Source organism: Cyprinodon variegatus, unplaced genomic scaffold, assembly GCF_000732505.1.
Source record: "Cyprinodon variegatus isolate N-32 unplaced genomic scaffold, C_variegatus-1.0 Scaffold297, whole genome shotgun sequence".
NCBI lineage: Eukaryota > Metazoa > Chordata > Actinopteri > Cyprinodontiformes > Cyprinodontidae > Cyprinodon > Cyprinodon variegatus.
Window position 1 is genome coordinate 348,162 of NW_015150750.1, and position 16,925 is coordinate 365,086.

The 16,925-nt window shown below is 37.1% G+C and overlaps 1 protein-coding gene across 1 annotated transcript in view; it reads left to right on the forward strand.

The window, feature by feature from the left end:
* The first annotated feature begins 2,979 nt into the window (after window positions 1-2,979).
* Window positions 2,980-16,925, forward strand: part of cdkal1 (CDK5 regulatory subunit associated protein 1-like 1) — a 256,495-nt gene continuing 242,549 nt past the window's right edge. The window contains exons 1-3 of the mRNA XM_015383909.1: window positions 2,980-3,127; window positions 4,848-5,011; window positions 7,323-7,435. Of these exons, the coding sequence (XP_015239395.1) occupies window positions 4,854-5,011; window positions 7,323-7,435 (271 nt within the window). The 5' untranslated portion in view covers window positions 2,980-3,127; window positions 4,848-4,853. The remainder of the gene's footprint in view (window positions 3,128-4,847; window positions 5,012-7,322; window positions 7,436-16,925) is intronic.

Sequence of the window (16,925 nt, forward strand, 5' to 3'; positions counted from 1 at the left end):
TTTCTAGATGATTTCTATACGTTATTTAGTTTTTGTTGGGTTAAAAAGTAGAAAATCTTGTAAAAACCCCCACAAAAACAGCTTTTCATGACTTAATTCATTATTATTTACTCCTAAAATTGTGTCGGTGCTGCTGAGCAACCGTGGATGATCACAGGGTTCCTACATTCTTGGAAGAACTGAAGTCTGATGCTTAAATTGGAAGTCAAATATTTCAATCTCCAGATTTCATTAGAAAATCATTTGGACTGAGGAAAAACTCTCTGTCTGTGGACCCTTTGAAAAAGGTTTCAAAGAAAAGGTCATGTGGTTCTTGGACTGTCTTTACATGCCAAGAAAAACTTTCTGACTTTTAGACTGAATTTGTTTTTACTGTTTTCTATATGCGATAATGGACAAATCTAGACACTATAGATCTAGGACTGAAGCTGAACCTAAAACCAAAATTTGTTGGAACTCTGTGATCAGGTCTTAAATTTTCTACCAACATGGAGACGGTTAAAAACCCTGTAATTTCCCTTTATTATGGAGTGCCAAGAGCGATTGATCGAAGAGTTACCCTAAATCTGTTCAATTTTGGCTTTATCAATAATTTTACACGAAGCATATTTACAATACTCCCCAGTTCTTGTAGATGAGCTATTTTGCATCCATTTCAAGCAACCAACTATTTTTTGTGTGATGAAAATGTTTCCTGTGTTTTTTTGGGGGGGGGGTTTGGAAAATATACTTTTCAATAGATTTACAAAGAAATGTTCAAATATTTTAAAAGCACCACTGAAGGATAGTGTTTTTTACTAGAATCGGTGACGTGAAATTGACGCTTGTTTTTCTATGGTATGATTCTGATGTGTGATTAGATCCTGCAAAACTACTTAGGATTGTTATAACAGCTCAAGTATAGATCAGATCGATATCTATCTGATTTACGAACATTCTTGAGCTGTTACCAAATACAAACCTACACATGAATATATTTGCAAATGTTATGTGGGGAAAAATAGGAAAAATCTGGCTGGATGAATATGGCCTGGTTTCACTAACCCTGAAGAAAACTAATTTGCAGTTTGAATGCATGGGTGACAGTGCTGTTGAATGTTAAGTAAACTAATTGGATGTTTTTTTTTTTTTTATGTGTGTTGTCCAGTTCTGAATTGTTTCTCCGTAAAGTTGGGATTTTTGAGTTTTGGGTGGGTTGGCGGGTCTGGAAAGGAGGTAATTTGATGCTTTTTTGTATTCTGGAAATTTGCAATGGAGAAAAAAAATAAAATAAAGCAATATAAGCCAATAATTTCTTGGCATCTCTTATTTAAATGTGTCTGCATAGTGGTGGAAAAAAGAACATTGAGAAATATTGATCTTTAAGTTCCATGCCTAAACAATGATCAATGGAGTGAAAATCACAAGTTTCTCAATTCAGTTTATTTATATAGCACCAATTCACAACACATGTCATCTCAAGGCACTTTACAGTTCACCATATAATCGATTTGACTCAAAGTTTTCTATCTAAGGAAAACCAGTTGATTACATCGACTCATTGACTCAAAGGCAATCCCTCACAACAAGCATGCTTGTAGCAACATTGGAGAGGAAAAACTCTTTTAACAGGAAGAAACCTCTAGCTGAACCAGGTTACCGGTAAGTGTGAGCAGCCATCTGCTGAGGCTGACTGGGGTTCGAGAAGATGGTGTGTTTGAAATGGAATTTAGAGAAGTGACGGCTTTGCTTCTATATATGGTACAGAAGTATAGGGTTACACTTTTCAGACACTATGCAATCAAAGAAACCCAAACTTAGAATTAGTAAGCCCCAATAGCCACTTATCAAACATTGCATTAGAAATGTTTAGAGCAATCTGATGGATATTAAACTAACTTTTCCTCCAATGTCCAAACTATGATCAGTGCTCAGTGACACTATTTATTGCCAAGTCTGAAAACCAGTAGTGTGCAACTCATGAAACGTTATAGATGCACAGCTGTAGTGATTAGATTAGATTAGATTCAACTTTATTGTCATTACACAGGTACAGGTACAAGGCAACAAAATGCAGTTTAGGTCTAACCAGAAGTGCAATAGCAGCAAGTGCAGGATAAATAATGGTTCCATAAATACAGGACATGGGTTTCTACTGAATGAGTATAGAGATGAATACTATTATAAATAATTAATATAATATATGATTACAAGTCTTATGAACTAAATTTACAGCTGGATATGTACCGAATACAATATACAGGTGGATATTGCTATAAAAAAAAGTTTTTTAGAGATGCACAGCTGTAGTTATGATTTTGATTGGAAGTTTGTGCATTTACAATCAATCTGGCTCTCATACAGAAAACACTTGATTTATGGTACCCGCCCTACCTGCTGTGAAGACGATTCGAAATACCTGAAGATATATCCAGCGTTAGTCTCTTTTATTATCCTTACCTTTTCCCCACCTTTAAAATTCCACCAACCAATTTTTTAAATTACACTTCTGACTTTAAGTTGTGCATTTTGAACTTTATCAATTTAACACTTTAGTCGGTGTCTATATGTGTAGCACAACAGCTTTTTCAATAGTAGGCTATACAATAAGTATAGTTTTGTCTGATCAATATATGCATGTATGTGTGTAAGTAGGGATCTCATACATTTTTGTGTAGTTTTTTCAGTTTCTTAAAATCAAAGTATACTTTCTACAGATTTTGAAAGGGCACATACAGTATTCCCATATTAATTGGCTGCTATTATAACAAAAATCATGCTTAGACAAAAAAGTGAGATAATATGTTTTCAGTTTGACTGAAGAATTACTTCAAATGTTTTAGATAGTGGGATAAATAATAGGTCTGGGCATAATACATACATTTATATAAATTATGTTGTTTTTTTAAGGGAGGATTGCAAATATTCCCGGAATACCAAATCAATCAGTGGTCATTCCCGCTCTGCGTATGCAAAAATAACTCCGGTCTCATTTGTCCCTCGTTGCTTGCTGTACAAATACAATCATGGCGGCGCTGGAGTTGTGAGATCTGTTTTTGTTTTGCAAATAAACCAACATTTTAATAAAAAACAAACTCTCTCGTTGGGATTTGAATTTACCTGAACTTATAACGATATTCCAACTCGGGTAAGCTACCTTGTAGGAAATGTAAGATGCGTGTTGGTAGATAAATAGAGACACGTGGGTCATAGTTAGCCTGTGCTGCTAATGGAGCTAACAGCTAGCTGATGTTTGCCTGTGAAAAAAGAATAAACTTTTCATGCTCTTACATGTTTTTTTTAACCCAGCTGTTTCTAATTACTGTCGGTCCATTGTTTGTTCTGGTTATTACTGTATGTGAGTTTTGATATAATGGAAAAAAAAGGATGAAAAGTTAAATCTGCAGCTCGTAAAACAGGTGATAAACTTAGCGTTTGGTAGATTTACTACATATTTTTATCCTTTAATGTGAATTGTGCATTTTATTTTATGAATAGTATTGGAAACCGTGAATGTCTGCATTTTTCATGTTGCTCCTGAATGTTTTTTTTTTTTTTTTTTTAAGACTTCATCTAATTTAAATCTTATCAATAAACCTAAAAAATAAACACCCAGAGTATTTATCACTAAATTTTAAGACCAACTAGTGTTTCTGCGAGGAGATTATTTGAAGCAGAAAGGGTAGAGTTACGACCTGGGTTTTAAACTAGATATTATTTTATGCTTTACATTGAGAAAAGAGGAAAACCTCTTTTCACCCAAAAAGTGATACATCAAACCTTTAAAGGGAAGAATAATATAATAAAACCAACAGTCATTTTTCAAATGTTTGCTGAATATGCCTAAAAAACACTTTTTAATGCAGTTATTGTAGTTTGGTGGCGGTCAGTATTAGAGACAATAACTGGAAGCAAATGTGGGAACAAATTTGTCCTAAGTCACTCCATACATTAAAAAAAAAATGCAGTATGACTGTTAAAATATAAATAACAGACATTTTTTCCCCACCTATAAGAGAAATGAGGCAATAGACTTGAAGTTTAGGCGGGAAGAAAGTAAAGTAAATTGACACCAACATTTATTGCATTCTTATTTATATGCAAATTTAGATTGAAGCTTAAATAACCCTATTATTTTTTCCCAAATTCAATCACAAATCTTAATTACTCAAAAAATAAAATGTATACATATATACATTTAAGTCATGGAATGGTGTTTAGACGTAAGATCTCAACCTTTTTAGCTCTATTTCAAAATATTTTTAGACTTCATTTTAGAACTCACTGTTTCTCGCTAACCCTGGTCCATCTTATTAGTTTTGATTAGTTTTTCTAAACTTGTGAACCTAGAATACTCTCCTATTAGAGTGTTACAGCAGGTCCTGAAAAGACGACTATTTTTTTTCAGTCTCTCCACCCTGAAAAAAGTTCAAAACATTTCATTTTTTTCCCCCATCCCTATTATATTGTAGAATAAATTAACTAGGTATGCACATTATATCGGTATTAATATCGGTATCAGCTAGTGTAAGTTCTTTTTAAGTACATGTATACAATTTATAAGTACATTTTTTTATTATATTTTAAAACTTAAGATTTTAAAGAAATACATCTTCAAAGTTTTTTTAATTGGGGCTAACTGGTTAATCTGATTTTGGAGTCTGTGTTTTTCATTATTTGTTTCTGATCTTTTTGGCTTTCATTCTCTTATTCTGATATTATCTGTACCCATTCATACACAGTCTTATAAAACACTCTTGGGTCTTGAATTTATTTAAACTTTCAGTTTTGGATTGTATGTTCTATAATTTAATTATCTAAACACCTACTGTGCAACCTTTACATTTTTTTATTTTTGTTTTTTTCAGATCACCATGCCGTCCGCCTGTGACTCTCTGATCGAAGACATTGAGGACATGGTGTCTCTTAATGACCCCACTCCTCATGACAGACAGTCTGCAAGGAAGAGTATTATACCAAGGTCCAGAAAGAAGAAGGAGCTTCTGAGCTCCGAAGAGCTTCAAGCAGACAGGTACTTTGTTAGCTTAGACATCCATTACAGGTTTGATCCTTTTAAACTGAAACTTTGGTTGAACAGGATGAGCTTAAGAAACAACAAAGGCTGAATCTCATCCTACTAATTACGTCAGTCTGATGGACAATGATGCTACGTTCATACCGGATGTGCTTTGGGCAGCAAAGAAGAGCCTGCTTCATTTTTGATACTTGTACCCAGTAAGGTCAGAGCATCAAAGATGTTCCTGAAGCGCGTCCAGTAAAGTGTGTCCAGATGCGCCTGATGCTTCTGCTGCTTCTGTCTTCAATGGCAGAGAGCGGCTTTGCTATATTTGCTGTTATAAGTGGGTAAAAAGTAGTTTTAATATGTATTTAAGTGAGAAAGTCCACTTCTAAACTTCATCTATGCAGTCCGTTCATCAAGATTATGATCCTCCCTTAAAATATAATTTTGCTGTTGAAGATCCCCCTATACCTACAGTGCGTTGTCACTGGGAATTCCCAGCAGCAGCTGTATCAGGGCTTTTGTTGTCTCTCCTCTAATGTTCATGGCGACTGGAAGTAGATGTTAGCAAACATATTTTGGCAGCAGGTTTCAACTTTTTAAGTTAATTTAGGCTTTAATAAACAGTTTCAGGGCAGTGATCATATCTGCATCAGCAGTGCTGTTTCCGTCTCCCTGCCGGCTCCCAGATCAGCTTCTCTGATTGGTTGATGTGTCGGTTGAGCAGCAAAAGTTAAATTTTTCCAATTCCAGCAGCTGCTGCTTGTGAATCGCATCAGATGCTTCAGCCACTCAGAAGATCACGAAGCGCTGCTCAGATTCATCAAGATGCGCTGCAGGACCCATTGATGCGCGTCAACCATAGACTTTGCATGTAAACCAGCTGTTTTTGCTGCTTCAATCACAAAGAGTTGCTAATAGGTCCTGAAAAAACAGAAACTCTGAAATGAAACATCTACATTCGTGTGGTTAGTGCAAAAGAAAATCAAAATAAGAGATATTGGTTTAAAATAATAAGAGTTTGGTTTTTTTGGCTATATCATTCAGCCCTAATTTACAGGGTTTTTACATAGTTTTTTTTTCATTCTGTTTTATTTTGTCTGAAATATAATTAAACTAGGTGAGATGGCTGATATCAGAGTAACTAAAACCCACACAGAAAAGCTGGTTGGTGGAGCTGCGAGGCAACGGTGCTCTAATCACTGTGTCCGCCACTAGGCAGGAATAAACACAAAGCAGCAAAGATCACAAGCTGCTGTAAAAAGAAACTGAAAATTATTCTCACCACTCTACCAAATCATAAGCTTACTGGAGCACGATAAAGACAATAAAACCCCTGGATGGGTGGCTTATTCTATTTCTGTTTGTAGAGCTTCTTCATCCTCATCACCTCTGTTGAAAATCATGCGGCATTTTTACGATTTACCATCTAGATGTTCAGAAAGGCATCACACCTTTCCGCCATGACCGCTCACATAAAAGAACCGCCTCTTTGTCTTCAGTGACCTTTCATGGAACCCAGATAAAATGTGTAACAGTGTAGATTTGGGCTGGTTTCCAAATAGTACCAAAATGATTTACTCTGTAAAGTTGAAGAATTGAGTATTCACTCTCTTTGGAAGTTGTCTTTAGTTGTTTTTTGGCAGAAGAGGCCCCATCTGAATGAGACTGATCCAGAAGGAGACGTACCTATAACGCTTGTGAGCAGCGTGAAGCAAGAACTCTTCTACAACTGCTGGTTGATCATTGTGTTCATGTTGCACATCAGGAAACAGTAGAGTAGCAGCAGCAGCTGACATAGCGCCACACTGCACTCAAAGCAGAATGCATTCTCTGTTTCTACTTTTCCTTCAGACTTTGTAGCCTTGATTTCAAAACAAAATCAACACTTTTATGAATATACTCAGATAACGCCCTCTTTGAATAACAAGCTTCATTTGTAACGACCTTTTTAGCTTGGCCTCCTTATGAATAGACTGTCCTCATCCGTCATGTCAGCAGATTGTGAAGCTTACCTTCCCAGAGTAAGAGAAGATTTTAAGGTTCAAGAGAGCTTTGTTGTCTATTTTGAGTTGATTACCTTAAACTATAGGTTTCCGTTATTTATTATTATTATTTACAATATTCATTTTTCAAGACGCTGAATTTTTCTCTATCTGTAAGTTGCAATCATCATTTACAAGAAATAAAGGTTAGAAATATTTACATGTCTTCTTTTGTTTTGTCCCTTACTGAACGGATGTAATGAATGAACTTATGATGCAGGGCTGCCATACTGATTTGATATTTAATACTTTGTTAATAATTTGTGTCTTTTTTCCAGTTTTATCCCTGGTACCCAGAAGATCTGGATGAAAACGTGGGGCTGCAGTCATAACAACTCAGATGGAGAGTACATGGCCGGGCAGCTGGCTGCCAGCGGATATAAGATGACCGGTAAGAACTGTGTTGTCATCAGGAGATATGATGGAAAACAATACTGACAAATTCATACACAAAAGGATGGATTTGTACTTGCACCAAGCAGAAAAATTATATAAAATAGTGTAATTTTCACTTTCTATGTAAGGCTCACACTCATTGAAAAACATGACAATAACATTAATAAACACAAGAGGGCAGTGTTGTGCTGTTTGTGAGCAGGCTGTGTTGTTTTTTTGTGTGAATAAAACCGCCTGGATTTTTAGTTTGGCGACAATTTGATTATTATTTTAAACCCCATAGATTTTTTGTTTACTTAAATGAAGATATTTAATTTATTTATTTTTATTAATGATCGTTGTTGTAGTGCAAATGCTTGAAGTTGACAGAACAACTTGGCCAGATTGCAAATGCTTAAAACAATTTTCCTATGAAACGCTTCCTTTCTTTCTAAGATTTGCATGGTTTTTGCACAGAGACCAGACATTCATCTGGTTTTATTTATTCACTCGGTTATGTGTGATTAGTTGTTTAACCGGTATAACAATGGTTTTTGTGAGCAGGAGCACATATGTGTTATTTTTTAGAGACTGAGACAAAGAGCAAAAGGAGTCTCTCCCTCAGGTGTTTTTCTCTACATGGGGTCTCCCCAGCCAATGAAGAGACATTAATCACATATTTCAAAAAATGCAAATGTGCCCATTCATTCACATGCATGCAGTCTGTATCCACAATGCCCTCCTTAGCACGAACCAACATGTTTTGTTTCCCTCGTCTGGTCATTTAAACCTCTGATCTCTCCATCTTTTCCACCTTCCTTTGTTTTACTTTTTTCTTTGTCCCATGAGTTTTTTCTGTGTTACAATGCATCTCTTAACTTAATTCCTCCTCACTGCGTCGTCTCTTACCTGCCCTGGAAAGCAAATCTTTTGTCCGACCATCTGCTGGGGATTTCCTTGTACTGTTTGTCTGTTTAAAAGTGGAATGTAAAACCTGAGGAGGTTGTTTTTCTCTATATATCTGTTCTCTGTTGCTAGGTGCATGAAGTGTGTTTTTTAATTTAATCAAAGTATACATGTCTTAAGGTTCAGTGCAAATAAAGATCCAGGTGTATTATAGATAAGGTTAGTTTGCAGTTACAAAATGAGATTTTCTTATCTCTGTATTAAGTTAGTTTCTGCTCAATCCTCTGATTTGAAACAGAACTCTGCAGTAATCACCCAATTACAGTGGTCCCTAAGAGTGTTCAGCATTTGTTTTAGATCAAAGCGTTAAATTATTTTCAATTTGCACTCGGGGGGAAGGTTCCTTTTTTCAGTACTTAATTCATAACACAGATATCTGTGCAGAACGAAAAGCACTGTGGGTCTGTAATGAAGTGATAAAGATAAAAGCAAGGGCTGTTGCGTATCTCGGCGTGGTGTCCAATATGTCCCTAGAAAAAGAAAATATAAAACCGGACACATTCAGGGCAAGGAATTCGATTGCACACATAAACAGTCTTCGTTTGGTTGGATTCAAACCAAACAAAAGAACCTGAGGAGATGGATCCTTAATTTCAGGAAACCAATCATCTAACAGTATTAACAAAACCAAAAGAAGTAGAATAAAGTGGAACGTCCCAAAGTGTAAATAGATTCCTTTAGTTGAAGAGCTCAGCATGGAGGTGAGAGAACATTGTTCTCTAGACATGCTGTGCAAAGCATAGGAACAAGTTAAACAATAATAGTAATTCCTAGTATCTGCAGGATTTATTCAAACATTTGCATAAAATCATAGCAGAGAAGCATCTGTGCTTACATAAGTTCTGTTGGTAATGTGACAAACGTGCAACAGTTTTTTTTTTCTTTTCTGACGTCAAAAAATAAAAAAATAATTAGATGCAGCCTTCTGAGCATTTAGAAGATCAGTTCTTCATCTGGAGAGGCAACCATTATTGCATAAATGCAGAGACCTGGCTTCTTACCCACTGCTTGTCAGTCAATCCAAAAAAAAAAATACAACATAAAAACTGAGGTTTGTGGTTTTAATAAGACAACAGCTGAGAAGGTGAAATCTTTTTATCTCCCGGTGTAACTCTGATAATCCTACAAAAACATAAAGACGTTGTTAGTTCTGCTGATAGCTTTCCATTTGCTTAGATTCATTTTTTTACAAACACCTCCAAAGGTTGGATCAGATGCCTTTTATTAAAACGCCAGTAAAGACACACTTCATGTAACAATCAACCAAAAGTTTCTCTGTCTTAAAATCATTAACTAAAAGTTGATGCTTTCTGTTTTTCTTGTCCCCTTACCCCCGACCCTCCTCACTGAATGTTAGACTTTCAATGCTTTCTACATTAACTACCCTAGAGTAATACCCAAAGGGGCAGTTAATCATCTTCATCACACAGAAACGTACAGAGGAACCTGAAGCTACCTGGAAACAAGTTGGTTTTGAAGCCCAGGGCTCCTGTTACTAATCATTGCTGTGGTTGGAGAACATTTTGACCTCAGGTTCGTTCTGGGAAACCAATGTTTTGTAACTGACTGTTTTTACACACAATTCATTGAAGAAAGTTGATTAGTAGCAGGTATCTTTTAGATAAAAAAAAAATAAAAAATCTGGGCATATTTGTGCATTAAGTGCACATTTTTGCATGCTTGACCTCTGCCTAAAATTAATTTTAGTTGATCCATATGAAAGGGGGTGTTTTCATGTTTACTCCATCCTTCTACATTAAAGCTAAGCTTGTAATCTAAACTTGTGCAGCATTAAAGGTTACACTTGCTGCTGAGGGAGACTCTTAACGATAGTACTGTATATTGTGTCTAGCAGAAAAGGTGTGGAGTTGTTGACCAGATTGAGTATTAATAAAAAAATGTTTTTTTTTTTTTCTCCGATTATAGTTAGTTTTGCCTGCAGTAATGGAAAAGAATAAAAATCCTGACTCAAAAGCAGACCTTATCGTATTTTCTGCTTCAATCTGTGTCGTTTTGCTGATTTTTAACGAGGAGCTTGAGGACAAAGACGCTGCCACTGCACTGAAAACATGACATCATCTCTTCCTTTCTCTCCTTCTTTATGCCTGTTTCCTCTCTTTCACATCCTTGCCCTCTCTTGTCTCCCTTTCATACTCTACTCTAAATCTTTCTTTCTCAAACTATGACATCACCTGGTGTGTTGCATAGTAGTAGTTCATAGGACAGCCTGTAGGGGGCAGGGTAGGCCCACAGAGGAGATTTTTCTCAAAGAAAACATCTCTGCAGTATCAGGATGAGGTCATACCTCTAAAAACACCTCCTATTCATAGTTTTAAGATTTTGAACTGGAATTTTTTTGCAATGCTTTTTATGTAATGTATAAAATAGAGCCACTTTTGGTGATTATTTGATTTAGAAAATGGATGTGAATTAATTATAAATAAAGGGCCTTTAAAAAAATATCAATTTACCCCTAATTCTTCACTCATACATTCTGGCTTATAGGTCCTTTTTCTTATTAAATGTATTTCCTTTTTCAGCTGCTTGTGCTTTAACACTGTGTGTATTTATTCAGTGTCTACAGCCCAGGATGAGCTTAATTATCAAAGAGATCCACCTGTAACTTTGCCCCCTCTGCACGTGGGAGCATGTTGTTCCCATGTTGATCCAAGGAGGGCACTGTTTACCCATTATGATACAACAGCATGAACAACCCTCATTTGACTAGCAGATCAATGTGCCAAATTGTGACTTCATAGAAAAGCATGAACACAGACACACGCATACATACACACAAACCCCCACCCTTCACGGAAAGTCACACTAAGATATTTTGATTGTTTTTGGCCGGTCCCTCTCCCCTCCTCTCTGCACAATCAGCTGCACACGCAGCTCTTCAGTTAGGATTTTACATACCGGTTAGGCAAAATGAGTCCCTGGTACACAATGTCAGCCAAATGAGGCGTTCACAGTTCCTGGTTTGGATGCAGGCGGTTAGAGGATCTGGCTTTCAGTGAGAGGGAAGGAGTTGTTTAGATAAGAACAACCTGGAAACTGATCTCCATATGTGATGGACGCTGCTGATCTTCATGTTTTTTCTAGTCTAGAGCATTTTTAGGGAAATAAGGAATCATATACATGTGAAGGATGCTTAAAAGATCATAATTTACTTTAATCTACTTGCATTAAAGCAATAGAAAACTTTATTATCAGCTTATATTTACTGAAACCTGATGTAGATATTAGAGCTAAAACTCTGGTGTTTGTTCTATACGGACCTCAGGCTGCACTTGCTTACAGCGCTGCAGCTCCGTGAAGTTGTGTGACATCACCGTAGAGTATTTTCACTCCGAGTGTGTGTACCTTGCATGCGTGCCGTCTCATTCATAAAACGACTCTTTCTAAATGATGGGATTGGCTGCCTGAGCACGGCGCAGCCCCAACACGCCGCGGCGTTGTAGCCAATGAAAACATACTATGCTGTGTCTGACTCCACCTCTCATACATACCCGCACACATCAGCTCTCTCTGCCCGATCACACACGCTTTCGCTCCTCTCGCACACAGTCGACGGCGTAATGAGAATTAGAGTTGCAGAGGGGGAATCGTGTGAGAGACGGTTCCGTTTTTCGACAGTCCCCGTTCTGCAAGATTACACTGATCGCCTGGTGTCTTTAAGAAAGACACTCTGTGCCCCCTTGTCTTTCCTCTGCAGTGTAAGATTCAGTGTCAAGGCTGTCGTGCCTTGGCTAAATTGGAGCAGGAGATGTGAAAGGATGAAGGAGAAATCCATCTAGGGAGGGAAGAGGGGAAACAAATCTGTTTTGGACTGTAGGATCATGTAGTAGTGTTAAAAAAATAATGGAAAAGCAGGCTGGGAGTGAAGGAGTCTGACCAATGATGTTCTTCTAGAGCAAAACTGGAAGGGGAGAAAAATAGTGTAATCAGACCATGAGACTGAGAATACATGGGGCTGGATATTTGTGAAGGGAAAGGGAAATTTCTTTACAGCTTTCTGGTTATTTATCTGATAAAACATCAATAAATAAAATGTTGCCTGGATTAAAATTCAACCTCCTGGAGTTTGTATGTAGTAGAACTACATTACACCTCAGTTACAGCTGTTAGCCTCTATGGCTTTGTTTTCATACTATGCATATAGACAGGATGGAGGCCAACTGTGAACTTTGAATTCTCCGTCAGTTTCACCATAACTTTGACTTGGCCCTTTTATTTCAGGACATGCTTTGAACTCATCCTCTCTGTGTTGGATGTTGTCCTGCTGAAAAGTGAAGCTCGTCTCAGTCCCAAGTATTTAACAACCCTAAAAAGTTTTTCTACCAGGATTTTCCTGTTTAGCACCCTATATCACCCTTTTAAAAGGGCTAAGAGTAGATTCATTAGAAAAGAAAAATCAAGAAAAAGACAAGAGCATCAGAAACAAAGAAAGACAGAAGTATAGACGGGTTGCTGAGTTCAGAGAAAGAGATTGCATATTTGTACAGGAGTGACCCATGGTTTCAGCACCACTCTACTGTAGCTTTCCCATCCCTGTTAAGATAAAAAGTAACCACAGCATTATACCCTCACTGCTCTGTTTCACCATTGAGCCGGTGTGTTCAGGGAAAGCTGGAACGTTACCTTTAGCTTATAGTTTGACATGTAGATCAAAGAGCTCAGTAGGTGACCTCATCTGAGTAGTAGTTTGTTCTTCCACCTGTTTGCTGCATTTTTTGATTGCTGCTGTCTTGCAACAGTAGCTTCTGTTTTATCCTTTACATTAGGGGCCACAGTTAAAGGGATGCAAAGCTAATGACAGTGGACAAACTCTCTACCATAACATTCAGATTTCTGTAAATCACAGAATGACCATGAGCCTCTAGGCTGTTTGTGTATCTCTTCAGTTTGGTGGACAATCAGTTCTTGGTAGCTTAGTAATTGTTCCATGTCCTTTCTGTTAGTCTATGATCGATTAATCATTGCTTCATGAGACGTTAAAAGCTTTGAAACTCGTTTTACAACCTATTTATACTATAAATGTATATCATCATTACCCTTTTTTTTTCTTAAGTTTTATCAAAAGCACCTCAGAGGCCTCCAGAGGATAGTCGTTTTCACAATAGGATGAAATTAGTTGTAGTTAATGTGTGGATAAACTCTGAAGGTGATTGGTTGCACATATCACATGTCACAGGGGATTCATGCAAATGCATGCCACACTTTTCAGATTTTTGTTAATTAAATAGTTAAAAAATGTATATATAAAGTGGTCTAGTAGATAAATGCTGATAAATGTAGCATTTCTTTATGGTTGTAACATAGAGAGCTTGAATATTAGGCATAGTACTTAAACCAAGATTAATTGCTCTAGTTTATGTGTTTGAGATTTATTTCTGTTATATAAGTGCCATCTTTATATGGTCTAGGATCTGCTTATAAGTCTTGTAATCTCTCTCTAATCCTTTAATTTAGCATATAAATTCTTAAAAGCTAAATTCAGCAGTCTAGATGAGTGATTAGGTTGACCCTGTAGCCTGTGCATGTAGGTGAGTGTTGCATCTGCTCACTAGATGATCCGTACAAGGAGACTCGTGTTGAGGCATCACCCAAGAAGCATTTTAAAGGCAGGGATTAAGGACTCCTTCCACCCTGCTTAGAAATTCCCATGAAGCAACCTCTCAGCCTCAAGTATTGATTAGTTTCAGAGAAGGAATTTTAATTCTGACCTCACTAACAGCGTTAGTCAAATTTTTCATCAGATCCAAAACAAGAATGCTGATAATCCGGATAAATTAGTTATTTTTTTATATCCTAACATGAGAGGGTACTCTGAGGATTCTTCACTAAATGAGATGATTAACAATTACTTTTCAGCAGGCAACCGTCAGTAGTAGGGACATAAAAAAATAAGGCTTTCATTTTAAGAAAGACACTCTTTTTAGTTTTATGAACTTTTCTTACATGGATTAAAAAATATTTTAGTCAAGTAAACTGTTGGAGGAAAAATCTCATTAACTAGTTTTTATTATTCCAATTCTGTTTTCCAAACCTCAGGTACTGGAGACAAAATGGGATTATTTCCATCCATAAATTAGTATTCCAGTCCTCCCATGGTCCACTCATTTGTTTACTGGAGCTTTAGTGCCTTTAAAGAAGGCAAAAGATTAACGATGTGCGGTGGAGGAAAGACTCCTTTCTTTCCCTGTCTCGGTGAGAAACGCATTTCCGATTTACTTTGGAAGCGCCCTACTGAGAGACCCTCCAGTCTCACAGGAATACAGTATTACATTCCTCAGGGGTTGCAAATTCCCTAAAGGGATATAATGGGAGAATTATGGGAGGGTGATGAGTAATGGGACAAGTCAAGAGCTGAGAGAATGGTGGTGGAGATAGCCGGAGAAAGGAAAGGACAGAAAGTATTAGAGGTCTGAAGATGAGCTTTGTTATGCTGATATCAATATTATTAGATGAAAAATGAAAAAAATACTTAATGAATTCAAACGTAACCTTAGTGCATAAAGTTAAAAATTACATCCAAAGACAATGGATATGTTACAGGTCCCACTTTAAGAGCCCTGCTTTCATTTAGTCTTATTTGTGATGCCACTTCTCTACTATAGATATTAAAATATTGTTCTAATCCTGTTAGAGAATATGAAATCTGACAGATTATAACCTTTGTTCAAGGCATAAGAACTCTAAGCAATGATAGATTTTATTTATTGAATATATTTGTCTGCTTGACAGTGTTTCAGATCAGTGCATTATTCATACAAAGCTTTGATAATTCAGTCATTTATCTATTAAAGTTCCTGCTAGAAAAAATACTTAACTCAACCTGTTTTTATAAATCGGCTGCATCTTTTGGGCATTAAAAAGCTCCAATATAGCAGTGATGTTCCTCATCTCTGTAATCTGTGCAGTTTGTTTTAAAGACATAACGCAGGTTACTGAAAGTTAAAATAAACCATCTACAGTTTCTCTGTGTGTTTTCCCTCCTAATGTTTGTTTGCATGTTTTTATTTCTTAGAGGAAAAATCTGGAGCATTTTTGTTTCCAGATGAATGTTTTACAGCAGCTGTAGTCATTTTTATGAAATGTCAGGCCTTGGTCTGTTTAACACGGTGGCGTCAGGTTTCTTTTTGTTCTTCCTAAAGAGTTAAAGAGTTGTTTTTATTTGATTAACAGAGAAGCTGGCCACTCTAATCAGGTTCTGTGGCGTTTGACGTCTCATTGGTTCCTTTTTTTTTTTTTTTGGTCTATGAATAATTATCCTGTCCAGCATATTTGAAGCTGAAAGACACGTTTTAGCCGCCCTGTTAATTTTTTCTTCACCTCTGATTTCCCTGTCATTCCAGCTCAACACAGAAAACAAATGTAATTCTCTCCATGAAGAGGAAATTAAAGCTTAAAAGACATTTGTAATTAATGTGGGAATGAAGGCTGCTGGCTTGGTAGGGAAAATAATGTGGGTCACATTGGATTTAAATGAAGGAAAGTGATATTTATGCATTCAGGGACATGTTGTAAATGACTTTTTAAAGCCTCCTGTCCTCAAGGTTTTTCCTCCCTCCCTGTCTGTGGTTTGGCTCTTCTTGTTTGGAGTATGACCTCTCCTTTCTGTTTGGGTGTTCAACGTTCAGCCATCAGTGCCTCCGCTCCCTGACCACCTGCTGGAATGGAAAGCACGATGACCGGAATGGCTGCGTAGCGATGTTCATTTAAGCCCACCTGCTGAAATAAAAGCATTGGCTGCCTCAGTGTGAGGACCAAAGTGCGAAACGAGGTGTTTGTGCATGGTTTGAAATTCTATACCGTGAGATTTAGTCAGCATTTGAAACAAAGGAATGACTAATTAGGGTTAAACTCCCAGAAGTCCTTGAACACATCGTTATCTCTGTGTACATTAGTCTTAAATGTATGTTAAAAATAAACACAGAATATACAGTATAACCCACTGCATCAGCAGTAGTTTTAGGTTGTTTGTTGCTACAGTGGTTCGGTACCTGAAAGTCGATTTCACTGATTAAAGGAATTGGCGAGAAACATTAGTACCAAAATTAAGTTTGAATGGTGACTCAAAAAGACCTGATTTTAAACAGTTTTAATAACTATTGTGGCGTTCTTATGTTTTAAGAGACGGTGATGGAAAGTTAAAGGGATAGTTCGGTATTTTTGACATGAATCTGTATGGCATCCCCATCACCAGTGGCATGCAATCACACTGACTTACCCCTGGCAGCGTCCTGTGAGCAGAGTTATCGTCCAGTTTTGGTCAAGCCGAAAGTAGTCTGGCAGGTTTTTAGGAACAGCGAAATAAAACTTTTCTCTTCCCAAAACATTATGTGTTCAAAAGAGCGATAATTTTGCATCCCAAAAACATTGTTGTGGAAAAAGTCACACATCGTTATCACTTGGTCCTATTTTCTCTCTGTTCGTATCAGTGCGCGCCGTCATTCTGACAGCGAGAACCTGACAACAGCCATGTCTCCCTCCGCCTAGCTAGGCGGAGGGAGACATGGCTGTTGTCAGGTTCTCGC